Below are 18,275 nucleotides of genomic sequence, written 5' to 3' on the forward strand. Positions count from 1 at the left end.
TCAAAACACATATAAAAATTGCATGTTATGAAACATAATGACATAATTTTTTTGTCCATATATCATCCTATTTCACATAATCACATGAGCTTTAACAATTCTACACAACCAACCTACATATTTTGTCCATTTATCATGTTATTTCACAGAATCACATGAGTTTTAACAATTCTACACAACCAACCTACATATTTTGTCCATTTATCATGTTATTTCACAGAATCACATGAGTTTTAACAATTCTACACAACCAACCTACATATTTTGTCCATTTATCATGTTATTTCACAGAATCACATGAGTTTTAACAATTCTACACAACCAACCTACATATTTTGTCCATTTATCATGTTATTTCACAGAATCACATGAGTTTTAACAATTCTACACAACCAACCTACATATTTTGTCCATTTATCATGTTATTTCACAGAATCACATGAGTTTTAACAATTCTACACAACCAACCTACATATTTTGTCCATTTATCATGTTATTTCACAGAATCACATGAGTTTTAACAATTCTACACACCAACACATATATTTTGTCCATATATTATGTTATATCACATAAACACATGAATTTTAACACATAAATTTTAATAATTTTACACAACCATCACATGTATTGTATCAATATATCATGTTATTTTTGTAGAATCATATGAGTTTATAACACCAAATCTGGTAAGTGATAAGTGTTCCATTTTGTAAATACAAAATCACATAGGGATATTTTAGTATTTTTTCCACTCCATAAAATGTTATTTACCAATGAGTATCATCTACCAAAGTTGCTCTATAAACAAAATACCAAACACAAAACATATTAGTTATGAAAACATAATCATATTAATCAAATGTTGAGACATACTTAGATGTTGTTATATTTTTGTAAAACAAGTTTTATTAGCTTCTAAATATCACACTAACAACAAACACAGTCGATAGAAAAGAGAAAGAAAAAAAAAGAAAAAAAAAACGAAGGACAACAATTAAAGCACAATTGTAGTAGAAAACGACTTCTCACTTTCTCAACTTTTCATCTCCTTTGTTTATTTACTAATTATTAGGTTTTATTTTTTACGTTTGTAAAATAAATTAAGTTGGGCCAGAATTAAAAGCCCAAATCAACTTCTGAGTTTTTTTTTATCTTCTCCGATCTCACACCACCACGTTTCAACTCTGAAACGTGCGATTCCGTCGTGTTTCCAAACATCATATTTTGAAAATTGCGATTTCAAAATGAATCCGAGCGATTCCCGATGCTTCCGCTTCCGGTTCTAGAGCGAAAAACGCATCATCTCTCACGCTTCCTTGCTTCGTAGGTTTAACATAGAAACATTTGTTAAAATATAATATATTGATTATTATTCTTTTTGTTAACCATAAATAAAATAAATAAAAACATATAAAAAAACGTTGTTGTACTTGGTGTATTTTTTGAAACAATCCGTTGGGTATTTGGTAATATGATAAAAAAAGACAGTCCATTGAGTATTACCATAGTTCAAAAAACACAAATGAGTTATTTTTTCACTTTTTGGAAAAACTCAAACTATTGAAAAGATAATATGATTGGTAACATTAAATACTGTTTTGCTTTTAAATCTTGAAATACGCATTTTATCATGCTTCCAATCAGGGCCTTAGTTTACATATGAAGGGAGAACGAAAATTTTGTAGCATCCAAAACTACAAATATCTAATTTATGTTAGTCCTACTCCTAGGTATTGATCGCTTACCAAAATATTTAGATAAACAGTAGCATATGAGAAAGTATATGAAGATAAAAAGTAATTGTTTAAAATGCAATTTGAATATATTTAAAACGTAATTTGATATGTATTAAATTGTTATTGAGAAAATGTAAATATACATTTTCAAATGGTATCTTACCAATGGATATAGATTTTTCAGTTTGAGTTTGTAATAATTGTTGGATACTTTACAAGAAATGGGATGTCCCTTATTTATATGTTTCTCTAGATTATAGAATATAGCTACTTTCTTAATGGATCAAACCAAGATTAGGAAAGTTTCTTCTTCCTTGTTAGGTCGGCCGTCGGGCGATCTAGGTAGTCGGGCTCATTGAGGCGGTTGAGTGACTTCGTTCGGCTTCTTGCTTATAGGCCCGTTTAGCTGTCCCAAAAGACGGGGCTCCTCGGTTTAGTTGATGTGCAGAGTAACTCGGTTTACCTTCGGTTTAGATCGGTATGTCGTGGGTGCTAAATCCCGCACCAACAATTAGTCCCCCCCAGTTCGGTAAATTCGATTATCCATTAGAGTTTCCGAACTATAGGAAAAATATCCGATCTAAACTTTAGGAAAACTGAATTCCGAGCACGCGAACTGATGTGAGCGCGGGTCGCGATCGTTTACGTAATCGCTCGGGAAGGATCTAGAAAAGAACCATGTCATTGGCTTCAAAATGCGACGTTGTGCGTCAGGACTCGTCGCCTCGTTAAAACCCTCTCCAGTAAACCTCATGGGAAAAATCCGAAATAAGGAAAAAGAGTACGAGTCATGATTCTAACGTCTTTGGCTCCCTCGTCTTTGGATAAGGACGAAGGCCGTACGGACGGTCTCGCCGATGGTTGCCTTGTCTGAGTCGATCTCTCGGTTTTCTTGGATGAATGCTTGGACGAAGTGGTTGATCTTGTGTCTTGCAGTCCTGGATGAGCTTTTAGTCCGAGTTGTACCGCGGGTGATATGAGTGTCCGAGAGGTGTTCGGGTCCGGCTCAAGCGCTCCTTGACGCGTGTCCGATCCCATGCTCACATCACTCACCGTTGCAGTTGCTAATCCCAGTTGAGACGTGCCGTAGATCATAATGACTTTTTGTAAGTTGGTTGCTCTCTTCATTGCTGACCAGCTAGCTCGCAATTCCAGACTGGAATCTTGGAGGTCGGAAGAGGATGCTCAATCTTCGCAGGCCACTAAGGTTGCGATCTCTGAAATGACTGATGATTCAGATCGGGATGATAATTGAAACTGGATGACCTCAAGATGCCATTGTTGAAGATACTACACTTTCGTGCAATGATTTCAGTTTGGATTCCCGATAATTATTATATTCGGAACTTTACAAGCTGCGAGACGTCTCTCGGCTTACATCAAGTAATCCTACATTTAGTAATAATTTGGAGATAACTCTGGACTCCGTAGGTGGGTGGTATTGTCCCAAGCAATGTGTGCTTTTGCGGGGAGCGAGATACTAGGCTCGGCTTACCCCCTTTTATCTAGTCTGGAGATGGAGTGTGAAAATGAAATTTTGGTTTGGCTTATGTTTCCGTCCAAACTAAATCTCGAGTGCGAAGATGAACTATAAAGTTGTCTGAAGGACGAACTGAGAAGTTTTCCGAAGACGAACTGAGAAGTTGTCGAAAGGAAGAACTGAAAAATTTTCCAAAGACGAACTGAGAAGTTGTCTGTAGACGAACTGAAAAGTTTGCCGAAGACGAACTGAGAAGTTGTCTGAAGGAAGAACTGAAAAGTTTTCCGAAAAAGAACTGAGAAGTTGTCTGTAGACGAACTGAAAAGTTTGTCTGAAGACGAACTGGAAAAAGTTGTCTGAAGACGAACTGAAAAAGTTGTCACATTTGGACAGGTTGTGTTTGAAAAAAAATAAATTTTTAACTCTATTCGAAATTTTACACGAGGCGGGACGTCTCCTGGCTTACATCGAGTAATCCTTATTGGGTAATTTAACCCAAGCGTACATGCGCTTTGGCGGAGGGCAAAGTACGAGACTTCGACTTACCTCCTTTGTTCCAGTTTGTAAGTCGGACGGCGAAATTTAAAACTCTGGGTTAGGATTACATATCCGTCCGAACTGGAACTTGCAAAACAATTCAAAAAAGAATTATCTGGGTTCGGCTTATCTCTCGTCAGAGAGTTTGAGGTGCGAAATAAAAACTCTGGGTTTGGCTTATTCCTCATTAAAAGTTTGAGAGGAGCGAGATACTGGGCTCGGCTTATTCCCCTTTTAAAAGTTTGAGGGGAGCGAGATATTGGGCTCGGCTTATTCCCCTTTTAAAAGTTTGAAGGGAGCGAGATATTGGGCTTGGCTTATTCCCCTTTTGTGGTTTGACGCAAGTCGAGCATCTGGCCAGGATGTCGAAAGATTCACAAAGAATCATAAAGATTTAGTTAGAACAAAAACTGAAGCTATTTGAAGTTAAACTGAAGTCGAAGCTGTCTGCAATCGAAATGAAACTGGAGTTGTCTGAACACAAACTGAATATGAGGTTGTCTGAGGACGAACTGAAACTGAAGCTGTCTGAACACAAACTGAATCTGAAGTTGTTTGAGAATGAACTGAAACTGAAGTTGTCTGAACACAAACTGAATCTGAAGTTGTTTGAGAATGAACTGAAACTGAAGTTGTCTGAACACAAACTGAATCTGAAGTTGTCTGAGGATGAACTGAAACTGAAGCTATCTGAAGACGAACTGAATCTAAGGTATCTGAAGACGAGCTGAAAGTGAGGTGTGTGAGAATGACCTAACACTGAGGAGTTGTCCGAAGACGATTTGAGACGTTGTCTGAAGGACGAACTGAGAAGTTGTCCAAAAGACGAACTGAGACTCAAGTTGCCCGAAGAACGAACTAAGAAGTTGTCCAAAGACGAACTGAAAAGTTGTCTGAAGGATGAACTAAGAAGTTTTCTGAAGGACGAACTAAAAAGTTGTCCAAAGACGAACTGAGAAGTTGTCCAACGACGAACTGAAAAGTTGTCTAAAGGACGAACTGAGACTCAAGTTGCCCGAAGGACAAACTAAGAAGCTATCCAAAGGAAGAACTGAAAAGTTTTCCGAAGACGAGCTGAAAAAGTTGTCTCAAGACGAACTTGATAGACATTTGTGTATACATAGTAATTTTTTTTTTTTTTTTTATGCAAGGCATGGCTCGGCATTCTTTTATTTATTTATGCGAGGCATGGCTCGGCATTTTTTTTTAAGTAAAGATGCTTGCCCTCACAATGTGAGACGATCTGACAATTGCGGACATGCCGCATCTGCTCAAGCAAATTGGTCGTAAGTTGAGATTCAGAGCACCGATTGAGGCGTGGTCGATCTTGTTAGAAAGCTAAGTCTCGGAGCTTCAAGTTTATATGTATATCGATTCTTGGTTCCTTCTAGATCGGTGGCGACCTTCTCTTAAAGTCGAGACGGCGAGCTGATAGCTAGGGTTCCGAACAGGATGTGTCAGTTCGGAAATATGGTGATATCTTCCGATATACACTGCCTATTGAGCTGAGATCAGTTTTCCTGGGAAGATAAACCTCTGAGCTTCAGAATGATGTGTATACCGACTCTAGGTTCCATCTAGATCGGTGGCAAACTGCTCTCCAAGTTTCGAACGAACAGGATGTGTTATGAATTGAGATCGGATTAAAATTAATATAGGTTATCCACGGTGATAACTTTTGGTAGATAATTCGGATTGAATTGAGATCGCCTTCTCCGGAAATTTGACTCTAAGGGCTACCCGTGGATAGGTTATGTGTAATCTGGGTCATAGTACTTTGTCGGGAAATTGATCCCGAAGCTGACTGGTGCGTTAAAGACAGATCTGCGTTTTAACAGATTGTGTATGCTGCAGAGAAACAGTCATATCTCTCTGTAGACAAGTCAGATCGACATGAAACCAGATTCTATGGAAAGCTTATTTTCTGGTGAATCCATAGGTAGGTTATGCATAACCTATTTCGGCGGAGTCGGCTGGTAAATCGTCCCCGAGGTTGACTGGTGGGGATCCGACAGATCTATATTAATTTCGACAGATAGAATATGTTGCAGTGAGAAGGCGATATCTCTCTGAAGAAAACTGCGATTGAAACGAAATTGAGTTCTATGGAGAGCTTATTTTCAGGTCAATCCATAGATTGGTTATGCATGATCTGATTCGTTGTACTCATCCGGGAAATCGATCCCGAGGCTGGCTGGTCGAAAACAAACGGATCTTTATTTGAAGGATAGAGTATGTTGCAGAGAAACTGTGATACCTCTCAGAAGAGAGCTCGGATTGAAACGAAATTGGGTTCCACGGAAAGCTACTGTTCGGAGAAATTCGTAGATAGGCTACTCTTCTTCCGATTCATCGGGAGCTGCCGGGAATTTGCCTTGCAAGTGACGGTTCGGATAGTTGAACTTGATCTTCTGGTTTTTTTTTTAGTTTTGGTGGTAGAGAGAACAAACGTAGACCTTTTGGGTAAGGGGATGTCCCTTATTTATATGGCCGCCGGGCGATCTAGGTAGTCGGGCTCATTGAGGCGGTTGAGTGACTTCGTTGGGCTTCTTGCTTATAGGCCCGTTTAGCTGTTCCAAAAGACGGGGCTCTTCGGTTTAGTTGATGTGCAGAGTAACTCGGTTTACCTTCGGTTTAGATCGGTATGTCGTGGGTGCTAAATCCCGCACCAACAAGAGATAACAACGTGAGAGATTGTATTTTTTCATTGAGATTGATTCAGAGATATTTTGTTGCAACCAGGATTGAATGTTGTAAAACTTGGAATAGAGCAATTCAACATAATTTTTTCTGTTTTTATGTTTTCTTTCTCTTTGTAAAAGCTGAATTTTCCCAAGGTAGAGTCTATTTGGTATTATAAGATTTCAGTTTAGTTTAAGTAGCCTACTTCTGCTCAATTTTTTTGGTTTCAGGGTTCTGCAAGAAGTAAACATGTCAGTTCTTATTATGACGAGCCTTGGGGATATAGTAATTGACCTTTGCAAGTAAGTGTCTCTTTTGCATTTCTACTTATGGTACTCACTATGTCTCCACAGGGTTTTAACTTTCTTTATTTGGTTTTAGGATCAAATACTACAATGGGGTGCAAAAGGATTTCACAGCACAGACGGGTGATCCAACTGGCACAGGGGCTGGTGGGGAATCAATCTACAAGTAAGTAAGATGCTCTTACTTTACCTTTTTTCATAAATATCTGTGGACTTTGTATATTTTGATCATTCAGTTTTGCCTTTTGAGAATCATTTAATCAGTTTTGCCTTCTGTGTTGCTTTCCCACCCTCCTTGTTTGTGTGTTTCTCCAGTGAATGTTTTGGACTTTTCTTAACCATCTTGTGCTTGCTATGTTGGATTTATAGATTTCTTTATCGTGAGCAGGCTCGTTTTTTTTGGCGATGAGATTCATCTTTATTTAAAACATTCAAAAGACCGGCACTGTTGCAATGGCCACTGGTGGAGAAAAATCTCAATGCTTCCCAGGCTAGCTCAATCATTTTCATTGAATTACTAAACGTTTATGGTCTTATGTATATATATTCCAGTATAATTATCCGTGTGCTGTTCATCAATATGTCCTCATGTGAACTTATTTGCTGATATTGTATTGATATTCATGTCTTAAAAATGGCAGGGCTGATGTAATCCGGGATTTCAAGACAGGTGACAGTGTGTGCTATTCTTTTATAGGTGAGTTATGTTCCGAAATTCTTGATTCTTCTGTATAATTTTTGTGCTAACTGAAAGTTTTGTCTCTGTTCTAGAGTTTGAAAACAAGGAGGCATGCGAACAGGCGTATTTTAAGGTAAACGTCAACTGGCTGACAAATTTGTATAGAAGAAGTTGTGAAACAACCAACTTGTTGATTTTCGGATGGACAATGCTCTGATCGATGGTAGACGAATACATGTGGATTTCAGTCAGAGTGTGTCCAAACTTTGGTCACAGTTCCGGCAGAAAGACTGCAGAAAGACTCCCAAAAGGGTAAAGGTAGTTTTTTTTCTTCATTCCTGTAGGATACTTGGCAAACATAAATTAAGGAATGGATGTTTTAAATGCGGCTCGACGGATCATGTTGCTAAGGACTGTGTGGGTGGTAATCAGTCTTCAAAGTACATTCGTAAAAGATCAAAACAAACAGCACGGAGGAGGTGAAGGCTATGATATGGTATTTGAGGGTGATGTACCTGAAATGCCCAAGAGAGAGCATAATAGTCATGAGAGGGATGAGAGGGAGAAGATTCATAAGAAAAGTGCTCATGGTAATGCGGAAGGCAAAAGACGCCACAGAAATGAAGTTGATGGATGGTAGAAGACAGCATGGCCAGGAAGAGGTAAGAGAAAAGGAGAGGAAACACACAGAGAGAGAAGAAAGAGACAGTAGGGAAGATGAAGAAGAAGACGCCGTGAAGAGATGAGAGATAGAGATAGGCGTGAGGAGAGTCGAAGATACAGAGACGATGATCATCAAAGTCATAAAGAGAGGAGAAGAGAGAGAGAGACAATGGACATGAAACACATGGGCTTGGCGGTATTACATTCAACAAGTTTCAAACTATGTAACTTGAATAACACACACAGTAACACATCAACCGGACCTATCAATTAACGAAAGTTTTGGTCACCTAATCTTTTTGGATATAACGATGAAATTATTTCAAAGGGATAATAAAAAAAAAGGTACGCCGTATGTCTTGGCTAAAGAAAAGACGACAGCACATCTGTCGTAATTAGTTTAATCACATTTTTAACAGAAGATTAATTTAACTTTTAAAATAAATTTTTTAAATATTTCAGAACGATGCGGCAATAGCTGAGAACCTTCATGAATAGGCCATACCAAATACCCAATGTGAAAACCCAATAATGGTAGTAAGGATAAAGACGTGTGGTTAAGAGAATTGTTTCTTCTTCCATCATGTATAGGCCACATGTAAGGCTGCATTCTACGCGTGGCTTGTTAGTGGAGGAGAGTGCAGCGCCCACAACAAAAACGTGAAAGAAAGAAAATTAACCAAAACAAAAATGAAGGTAGCTAATTGCAATTGTATTGTATCCCTTGCAAGGTGTGGTACAATGTTAGTTGCACTAGAAAGAACCTCACACACAAAAAAAAAAANAAAAAAAAAAAAAAAAAAAAAAAAAAAAAATTGCATTCCTATAAGATTAGTGTAATATGATGAGTTTCAATTCTCATTGCAAGACAAGTCATTTCCTTATAATCATTTGAACTAAGACCGGAATAGAAACCAAATCGAACCGAGATTTTTGTTGTACAAGATATTTACCCTCGTCGGCCCAATGGAAAAACCCAAATCCAAAACTGGACTATCCCACCACCCCACGGCTGGCTCATTCATCTCCTCACACAACAACTTAACCCTCACTAGCCCACGTGTGTACTTTCTCAACCATTCCCTTATCCTCAAAATTGTATTTACTTCAGAAAATAAACCGAACCGTATCAAATTAAAATAAGGGAAGACCACACTTTTGTCTGAACGAACACACAAAATAAAAAATCTTTACTTTGACATCTCTCTCTTCTTCTTCAATTTCTTCACGGTTCTTGCTTTTGCGTTATCCCCAAAATTGGCAACCAAACCTCTCTCTCTCTCTCTTGAAACCCACAATGAGTCCGATCGTCATAACCCAGTTAGCCACAGGTATCAGCGTTTTAGCCGGTGCGGTCTTTATCAAATCGGTCATGGACCAAAAGCCTATGGCTGGTGGTGGTCAGTTCCCTCGTTGCCCGACTTGTAACGGTACAGGACGAGTCGCTTGTTTCTGTTCTCGATGGTCTGATGGTGACGTTGGATGTCGTAGGTGTTCTGGTTCGGGTCGTGCGGCTTGTAGCAATTGTGGTGGTTCTGGAACAGGTAGACCTTTACCGGCTCAGCTTACGGTTCAGCCACCACCGAACCGTCCTTATTGATTGTCAAACAAAAATTTGTATACTTTGTAAATGATTCTTCTCTCTTGAACTCGATTACTCCTCTGTCTTGTAAGTTGATTATATATATACACATAGGTGAGAACAGATTCATAGCTTTTATGATTGCTTCTTTTTCTTTGTGTTGGGTTGGTACTGTTCATAGTCAAATTGTCATCTATGGTGGCTTAAATCTTTAGAATCCAAAGATTCATAAAGTTAGCTTCTTTTTGTGTAATAGTTTAGGGTATTGTTATGGATGATGATTCAGTAACATGGACTTTGTTTGATGTGTTGGGTTCATCTCTAGTTACTTAATCTGTTACTCAATTTGTTGCAAAATGGTATGAGAGTACATTTATACAAGAACCTCAAAAAGTTGTAAGAGGGTGGTGATGTGAATCATGTGATGGTTCTTGTGGCCAGTCTGGTCTGTTTTGGTTCTGATTTTAAAATTGGACATTGGTTCTGTTTCTAAAAAGCTTCAAAGATAAAAAGAGAAAACGGATTAAATATGGCTGTTGTTACGGTTGCAAACTGATTCAAAAAGACATTGTTGAAACAGCTTCAGTTAGTCCGTTTTACAATTTGATGATTCGGAAAAGCGAAAACGATATAGTTTTTGTATAAAGTCATCTATAACACACAAACAGAGCAATGAAATGAGACAGAGTTAACTAAAGAGCTACGATTGCAGTAGATGGTGTCTTTCAAGATTATTTTAGGCTTCCTACAGCCACATAGAAGTATAATATCAAATCATTAACCACACTTATCTCTAAAGCTCATCTGTTATATGAGGGTGATTTGAGTTCGATATGCCACTCCTTAAATCCCTTCAGGCCGACTTTTGAAAATGGTAAGAATCTGGCATAGGTGTGCTTAATTGGATGGATTGTGTTCAGTTTGGTTAGCTTGGAGATTGTACAAACTTGTAGCTTTCGAGCATTACTGTTATAATAACCACTATTTACTTTTGTAGAATTTGGATTGTTTGTCATACATTGTTATTTGCACATTGACTACCTCGAGAGTCCAGCTGATGGCCAGTGTGACTAAGGGAAAAGATCGGTTAAACAATTTCAAATTAATGAACCAGAAAAGTAATAATGTGACCTGAGGAAAATGGTACAATTTAGCGACAAAAGAAATGATATGAAAATGTTAAGAGTAACTCTTTCGAAAACATTTTCTAATATCGTTTTTGAGTTTTTGTTATTGCTAGAACCCAAGTAACCAAACCAACCGAACCGAGATTTTGTCTATTCGGTTTCGGTTAAAGGTTCTTAACTAATCCACAAAATTTGAAATTTACTTCGATTAATCGAGAATTGCGGTTTGGTTTGATTCTCGGCAAACCAATATAATATTTATTTTCAATATCCAAGTTATACCAGTTTTTCATCAATAAAATTATCCAAATTTAACCTAAAACCTAAAATTTTAAATTAACTGAGAGTCACTGAAATTAACTGAGAGTCAAATTTTATTTCGGTTAGTTTGACAATATTTTCAAAATCAAAAAATTAACCAAAACTAAATGGAACCGAAGAACCAAAGTCCCGGTTATCAATCAAAACCGTGCACGTTTCTCTTAGCTCTCACATTTTCACTTTCCCGCGGTGACAGAGCGCGTAATTAAACCCCAAAAAAATAACCCTAAAAATGTAAAATACTCCCCTTTACGAGAGAGAGAGAGAGAGAGAGAGAGAGATCTCTACCACAAAACCAAAAATCAAAATCCATGGCGGAAGACCAAGAATCACCAATCCGACCGGAGTTTCCAATCGGAAGAGTGAAAAAGATAATGAAACTCGACAAAGACATCAACAAAATCAACTCAGAAGCTCTTCACCTAATCACCTACTCAACCGAGCTCTTCCTCCACTTCCTCGCCGAGAAATCAGCTGTCGTAGCGGTGGAGAAGAAGCGTAAGACTGTTAGTCTCGATCATTTGAGAACCGCCGTGAAACGACACCAACCTACTTCCGATTTCTTACTCGATTCGCTTCCTTTACCGTCTCAGCCTGTTCGACATACCAAAACTGCTTCCGACAAGAAAGCTCCTCCGCCGCCGCCTGTTGGGACTCGTCGTATTGATGACTTTTTCAGTAAAGGGAAGGCCAAGGTTGCTGATTCAGCCTAGAAATTTTATCACTTTTGTAAGATTTTGAATTGAAAACTTTACTCTTTGCTCAAATCAGTCTTTTCTTTGTTAAATTGGTAGTTAAAATCTCTGCATTGCTCTAGCTTTGGTGTGTAGAGAGGGAAAGAGAGAATTATTTGGGTTGTGTATTGTTCTTCTAGCTATTCTAATATGTATACTACTTGAGAGTTTCTAGCACTGTTCAATGTTCTGCAACAAAGTGTTCTTTCTGCGGTTTCTTGGATTGTGTCTCCATCGGTTAGTCTTATGCTGTATGTTCTTGAAGCAATATGAAAGCTTTTGCGACAAATGTATGTTTCAACTTTCTCTAGTCTTTGATTCGACCAGTCTGATGGGTAAAGCTAGAAACTTTAACAGAGCAATGTGCTATTTCTCAAGATCATTATCCATGCTCGCATTTGTGGATAATTACTCCACGTTCGTTTTTGCTGCCAACTCTGTCTAAAAACAGTCTGCTCTCTGTCTCAAACTTCATGTGCATAGAAGCACTGACCATGCTCTATTGATCATTAATCATGTAGAAGAAGAGAAACTAGAGCATAAAGATGCAAGGAGCTTCTTATATTCATCAACTCTCAGGGAGAACTATCTTTTCCTCTGAGCCTCTGATGCTGGATAAGCTGAAATAGCTTTGCTGAGACTGAATTAGGTGTTTCTTGTGTTGTGTTTAGTTTTGAAAACAACTAGACAGGGTGAAATCTGATATATTAGGTAAAGACTTCACAGTTTTGGCTTTGCCAACACAGATAATGTAGTGTATGTGGGATCCAATATAAGCTTGTGTGGATGTGGGATCTAGAGAGGTGATTGCACGAAACTAAGCTGAATGAGTACTTCTTTGTTGAAATATTTTGTAATTAATGTTTTGTATAGTAAAGTCATTACGTCGAATTCTGGAAAGTAAAAGTGATTATATCAACATATCAAATCCACGGAATCTACTAAAACATCCTCTTTTTATACTTTGAACTTGAACGGTTATAGTTAAACTTCTTTTAAACCTTTTGGAATTACTACTTCATTACTCGTTCCCCCTTCTATTCCCAAAAACTTTAATTATGCCTTTAACCACGACTTCTCTAAACTCTTCCTCTTCCTCCACTTTTATATAAACCCCAAGTCCTTTCAAGAGATTGATTGCCTGATTCACTTTCAAGGTAAAAGTCTTTAGTAGCATTTTCTTCTGTTTTTGTTAGTCTATATTCTTCTGTGGTTTCATTGCGAACAGAATCCACTTTGTTCAAGTGTTACCTTTTTTTTACTTCTGCAGATATTTTCTCAAACATGGCTGTGTACTAACGTGACTTGTTTATTTTTCATTGTATCAATGCAGATTTTGTATTAAGACATGTCAGATACTTTGGAGAATCCGGTGATTAACTTGGAGCTACTCATAGATGAAGAGAAAAACAAGATTGTATTCGTTGAGGCGGGTAAAGATTTTGTCGATATACTCTTTAGCTTTTTGACATTGCCAATGGGAACGATTGTTAGATTGATAGAGATGCATCAGAAGTCACAATCACCAGGAATAGGCTGTTTCAACAATATCTATGCAAGTGTTGTGAGTATGTCCATTAAGCATTTCAGGACAGAAGCTTGTAAGCAAATGCTTTTGTATCCTGGAAGTTTGAATCATGAGAAATGTCAAAATCTTAAGATGATGATAGATGATTCTGAGCCTATAAAGTGTTTCATGTGCCCTATGTTTGTGCGAAGCGGGCAATGTGGTAAGAGGTATAGCAATTTTAATACCTCGAGATGTAGCTGTGGGAATTTGATGGATGAAGTGTTACAGTTTCAAGGAGATGGAAGTGGAGCTGGTGTAGGAAATAGTGATGGCCATGCTTCATTCATAATCACTGATGATTTGAAAGTGGAAGTTACCTCTGTTGGGTTAACACTTACTGTTCTTAAAGATATTGGCTACACAGATTGCAATAAGTTGGTTGAGAGGATTCACGACTTCAATTTCCAAGAGGTAATCCTTTTATTCAACTAGACTTTTTTACCTTCATGTTGTTATGCTAGTTCCTCTTAATTTTCATAGGTAGCTACTTTGCTGGAGTGCTTATTCACATCGGATACGCCACTGACCGATACATTTCTGAATAAGAAAAGCTCATATGGTATGAAGAGGATTCATAAAATGCTGAGTCCTGCCTTCCGTGAAGATAGAGAGGAATCAAAAGCTGATAAAATTGTTACATTAAATGCATATGTTAGGAAGAAGGAAGGGAACATTTTGTTTGTTGAATGTGGAGACGACTTTGTTGATCTTCTCTTCACCTTTCTTGCTATACCTCTCGAATCTGTATGGGGAATAGCCAGCAATGGAACCATTCTTGGATGCATTGGAAACTTGTGCAGAAGCTTTAAGGAGTTGAGTGTTGTTGATTCAGGAAGAGAAGCTAAATGTGTACTTCCTCATTACTACAAGTGTCAGAAGCAGCTGCTCGATGTTGTCACTACACATAAGCCACCAACTTACTACAGTTATGTTTCCTTCTCTGTGGATCATTTTAGAGAGTACAGTCTGTCTGAAAACTCTGATAAGCCAGTTGTTTACGAGTGGGATAAACTCGTGCCCGTGATTTCGATGGATCCAAAATGTGAAGGTGATAGTAACACTACTGATGAGTCAACAACACCTAGTGGTGGATTTATGAAGAGAGGGAAAAAGTTTATGGTAACTGATGATTTGATCATCACACCTTCGAATTCAACCTCAACCATTGAATTGCTAAAAGAAAAACAGATCCGATTAGACGCTGTTGAGGTTCAAGTTATCATCATTAGAAAAGAAGAGGTAAATGCTTGATAACATTCCTTCTTTGGTTTCGACCTATATCATTGCCTATTAACATTTTGATGCATGCTGCAGGCCATTAGGTTATTAGAAGCTTCATTAGTGACATTTTCTGCCTTGAGCACTAGTCTTCTAGCCATGGAACCAGCTTCAACAAGTGTACCTCAAAGCCGACTTTTCAAAAAGCCAAAGATTGAGACTTAAGGAGTATCTTCAACCCACACCTGAGTTTTTGCTAAATTTGATTGCTAGTAAATATTTTGATAGCTCAGTTTTTCATTAGTTTCTTGGACATCTACTTTGTTCAATCTTTGTTTTTAGCTACTTCTCATTTGCTCTTTATTCGTGAGACATTGAACTTTAGGATAAGCAAGTTTAAATTTATCTTATAAACCGATTTGTTTCTATGGCCATAAGTATCCTTCATACATATAATATAACCAAGAAACGTTGAAAATGTTTTCATCAAACATAGGACTTAGGAGAGACAAAAAGGAGAAGAGTCATTGTAATCCATCTTCCTTCCATATTTCTCTAAGGAGCTGATATCTTACAGTCTTTCTGCGTCCATATCCTTTCGGCATCCACTCTGACGAATTGGTTGTTCCAGGAGCAGATAATATAGAGTTAATAGATGTATCCAAGTCATCAAGCTCATCGTCACTTGTGTATTGTTTCTTGAATACCGATGATCCGGATTCAGATAAAGACGGATTGTTCAACTCTCCTATGAAGCGTTTTATGGAATCTGTAGACGGCATTAAGTAGACCGTGGGGGATGCAGCGCAAGGGAAGATTGTGATGCATCCATTGTCTTCTTCTGTTGAAGCCTGAGTGGAAGACAAAAGGGTCAAGAAGAACACACACGATGATTATTGTGGCCAAAATGTGAAGACGGTTTACTAATACTAACCTCGGAATTCAGAACATCGAATAGTCTTCTTGGAATTCTGTGCGGGTTAAACTCATCTGGGACAAAGTTTCGAAGAACTCTCTTTATAATTGGTGGACCAAGTGTTGGACAAACCTTCAGACAGGAACAAGAGGAAGTAAAGACAAGTTCTTTTGGAACAAGAAGAATGAGTTACTCTTAAGGTTAAATTACCTCTTTTCTTGTGGATTTGTCTGCAAGCATTTTGAATGGCAGCATCATTAAATCGCCTAACGAGTTGAGTAAATGGAACAGTCTGAAATTTTCACTTTCTGGCTTCTCATTATTATTGCTATCTTCATCTTTGTTCCTACCAGATTTGTCCTCCCTTGGTTCAAATTGATCCTCAAGCCATCTGGACCAAGTTCCAATCTACAAAAGGCAATAATACTACTATTACATACCAAAAGGAATGTTATTGTTGGGTGACAACACTTTGTTCATGTGAGCTTAAGTACCGCGTTTTTTAGCTGTGCGCCTGCTCCAAAACTTGCTTTTCCTGCTGGAATTGGAAGAACATTTATGTCACTGATTGGATCAGAGACAGGATCTGTCGGCATTTCAGCCGCTGACTCACGGAGTATCGCATTGAACATTGCTACATCAAGTCTACTGATTAACTGTTCCATCACCTGAAATGAAATAGAATATTGAGTAGGTATAACAAGATATATCACCATGCAGTTCTGATTATGGCTGTCCTAAGTGTCTTTCAGGAACTTAAAGTTAACTATCTTTTACCAGTTTAGCAAGCATAGGTAGACAACCACACTCTTGTCTTGAACCTCTTAGTGGACAAAGTCTTTCACAGGCAGCTCTAAAGGCATTCTTCCATAGCTCTATAGCATAGAGTCCCTGGTTCCTATGACCTAACCGTCTTTTACCCGAAACTTTCCTCGAGATAGATCCTTTAACCGCTGCAGATTGCATATGTGGTGTCATACTCTGCAATGTGATTCATTTCACATATAGTGTTAGATGAAAAAGCTTTTACGTACCTATATGGAAAAATTGTTCTTTTTGATTACCTGCCACCAAACTGACTTAACAACTCTGGAAAATATCCAAGACTCGAACTTCTCCAAAGCCGCTAGAAATGCTCGAGGATCTTCCCATTCATCTGAACTGGATTTTTCAGGGACAATCTTCATTTTCTCCATACCACGGCTTAACATTGCTCTAAGCACAATCGAGTTTGATAGCCAAAATGTTAACCTGTGGATATATTTATAGAAACAAACAACATTAGAAGAACCGTACTGAACAAAACCAAATGCATTGCCCACCATATATGTTGATATGGTTTAATAATACCTTGGAACATCATTTCCACATGCTTTAGAAACCAATATCATTCCAGAAACCGCGGCTCTAGCTGCACTGGCTCTCTTAGAATGATCTGTTCCTCTGCAAGCATGAAGATAAAACCTAGCAAGACGACGAGCTGGAGCATGAACTTTACTCATGGAGCTACTGTGCTCAGCGACCACAGAGTAAACAGCTGCTTCAAGAGCTGCAGATTCCTTCAGCTCATCTTCAAGCGTCTCTGTTCTAGGCTCCTGCGAAGTTAAACCTACCTTGTTGCTCACTCCACTCGCCTTTTTGTGACTTTCATCTTTGGTTCCGTCAAAATGCAACTGAATAGACTTAAGCTGTTTAAGTCTTGGAATACCTTCCATTCCTAGAGTCTTTCTTCCTAAGGCAAGAGTATTTGTCCGAAGTTTCATCTGTTTTCGCGCTGCATCGGGAGGTAACGCCAAAGGACCAGATTTGATCTCAGAGAACTGTTTCTTGAGGTGAAAGGCATTTGTATCATCCTTTTGTTTTTGATCAATCTCAACGACCACTTGATTGCTCTGTCTCTTTCTCTCTTCTTCTCTCAGTAGATTCTCAATCTCGGAGACGAGTGCTGCTTCATTGTTGCTGTGCTTTAGCGTTACATGTTTCCAGCCTTTCTTCTCATCTCCGTTCATTACCGCCTCTGTGTTCTGCTTTAGATTCAACGTGTCAAAATATGTAAGTCTTACCACATGCCAACAACATACACGTGCGTACCTTAGATCCAATTCGAATAATCAAAAGAGTCAAAATAGATAAAATAAAATGAAATGTGTTACGTCAATATGAAAATGCGTACCGTGGAATTAGCATCACACATAGCTGAGAAAGAAACTCGCCGTGTTGAAGAAGACACTGACGAAGCATCATCATCGTCGTCCGTCAACGACGCCAAACTAAACTCACTACCTTCTCCGGATCTTCTCGAGAAGCTCATCTTCGGCTGCGACGAACAGCTACTCCGATTTCCTTCATCGTAATCCTCCTCTCCAGCCGGCTCAACAGTTAGGTAAATCTCGGAGCTAGCATCATTCCTTGAGCTTTTCTTGAAAGTAAACGGAGCTCCGACGGGGACCGAGTTGGTCAACACGCCGAAATCAGCGAGGTTGACCGAGGCCGTGCCAAGAAGCTTGTTCTTGACGCCCTTGTCTTTCTTTTTCGCGTCGTAGACATGGAGTTCAAGAAGATTCTTGTGGAACTTGTTGTCGGTTCCAAATTTGGGTTCTAACGTTAAGGTTAGCCTAAAGGACTCGTTGAACATGATCGTGTCTTTGCCCACGACAGCGATGAAAGAGCCTGAGTTGTTTTCGCCATTTTCCCATTTGAGAAGGACGCATTGTGCAGGGAC

At 38.6% G+C, this 18,275-nt stretch overlaps 4 protein-coding genes across 4 annotated transcripts; 3 read left to right on the forward strand and 1 right to left on the reverse strand.

Annotated features, from left to right (window-relative positions):
- On the forward strand, positions 9,210-9,972 carry LOC104725143. Its single transcript, XM_010443748.2, has one exon. The coding sequence runs from the start codon at positions 9,383-9,385 to the stop codon at positions 9,683-9,685; it is 303 nt and encodes a 100-aa protein (XP_010442050.1). The 5' UTR covers positions 9,210-9,382; the 3' UTR covers positions 9,686-9,972.
- LOC104725144 (nuclear transcription factor Y subunit gamma-like) lies at positions 11,357-12,650 on the forward strand. Its single transcript, XM_010443749.2, has 2 exons — positions 11,357-11,844; positions 12,371-12,650. The coding sequence occupies exon 1, from the start codon at positions 11,427-11,429 to the stop codon at positions 11,826-11,828; it is 402 nt and encodes a 133-aa protein (XP_010442051.1). The 5' UTR covers positions 11,357-11,426; the 3' UTR covers positions 11,829-11,844; positions 12,371-12,650.
- On the forward strand, positions 13,169-14,979 carry LOC104725145. Its single transcript, XM_010443750.2, has 3 exons — positions 13,169-13,830; positions 13,900-14,658; positions 14,734-14,979. The coding sequence occupies exons 1-3, from the start codon at positions 13,198-13,200 to the stop codon at positions 14,860-14,862; spliced, it is 1,521 nt and encodes a 506-aa protein (XP_010442052.1). The 5' UTR covers positions 13,169-13,197; the 3' UTR covers positions 14,863-14,979.
- Positions 15,059-18,275, reverse strand: LOC104725146 (the record flags this gene model as incomplete). Its single annotated transcript, XM_019232033.1, has 8 exons — positions 15,059-15,488; positions 15,572-15,685; positions 15,764-15,961; positions 16,048-16,221; positions 16,331-16,534; positions 16,618-16,804; positions 16,904-17,577; positions 17,727-18,275. Coding segments are annotated over 8 exons (2,427 nt in total), but the record flags the coding sequence as incomplete, so codon positions are not given.

This window comes from Camelina sativa, chromosome 11, assembly GCF_000633955.1.
Source record: "Camelina sativa cultivar DH55 chromosome 11, Cs, whole genome shotgun sequence".
In the NCBI taxonomy this organism is placed as follows: domain Eukaryota; kingdom Viridiplantae; phylum Streptophyta; class Magnoliopsida; order Brassicales; family Brassicaceae; genus Camelina; species Camelina sativa.

Coding starts and splice junctions, on each gene's coding strand:
- LOC104725145 (XM_010443750.2), top strand. CDS start 13,198: ATGTCAGATACTTTGGAGAATCCGGTGATTAACTTGGAGCTACTCATA. Junction 13,831..13,899: donor ACGACTTCAATTTCCAAGAG/GTAATCCTTTTA, acceptor TAATTTTCATAG/GTAGCTACTTTGCTGGAGTG. Junction 14,659..14,733: donor TCATCATTAGAAAAGAAGAG/GTAAATGCTTGA, acceptor TGCATGCTGCAG/GCCATTAGGTTATTAGAAGC.
- LOC104725144 (XM_010443749.2), top strand. CDS start 11,427: ATGGCGGAAGACCAAGAATCACCAATCCGACCGGAGTTTCCAATCGGA.
- LOC104725143 (XM_010443748.2), top strand. CDS start 9,383: ATGAGTCCGATCGTCATAACCCAGTTAGCCACAGGTATCAGCGTTTTA.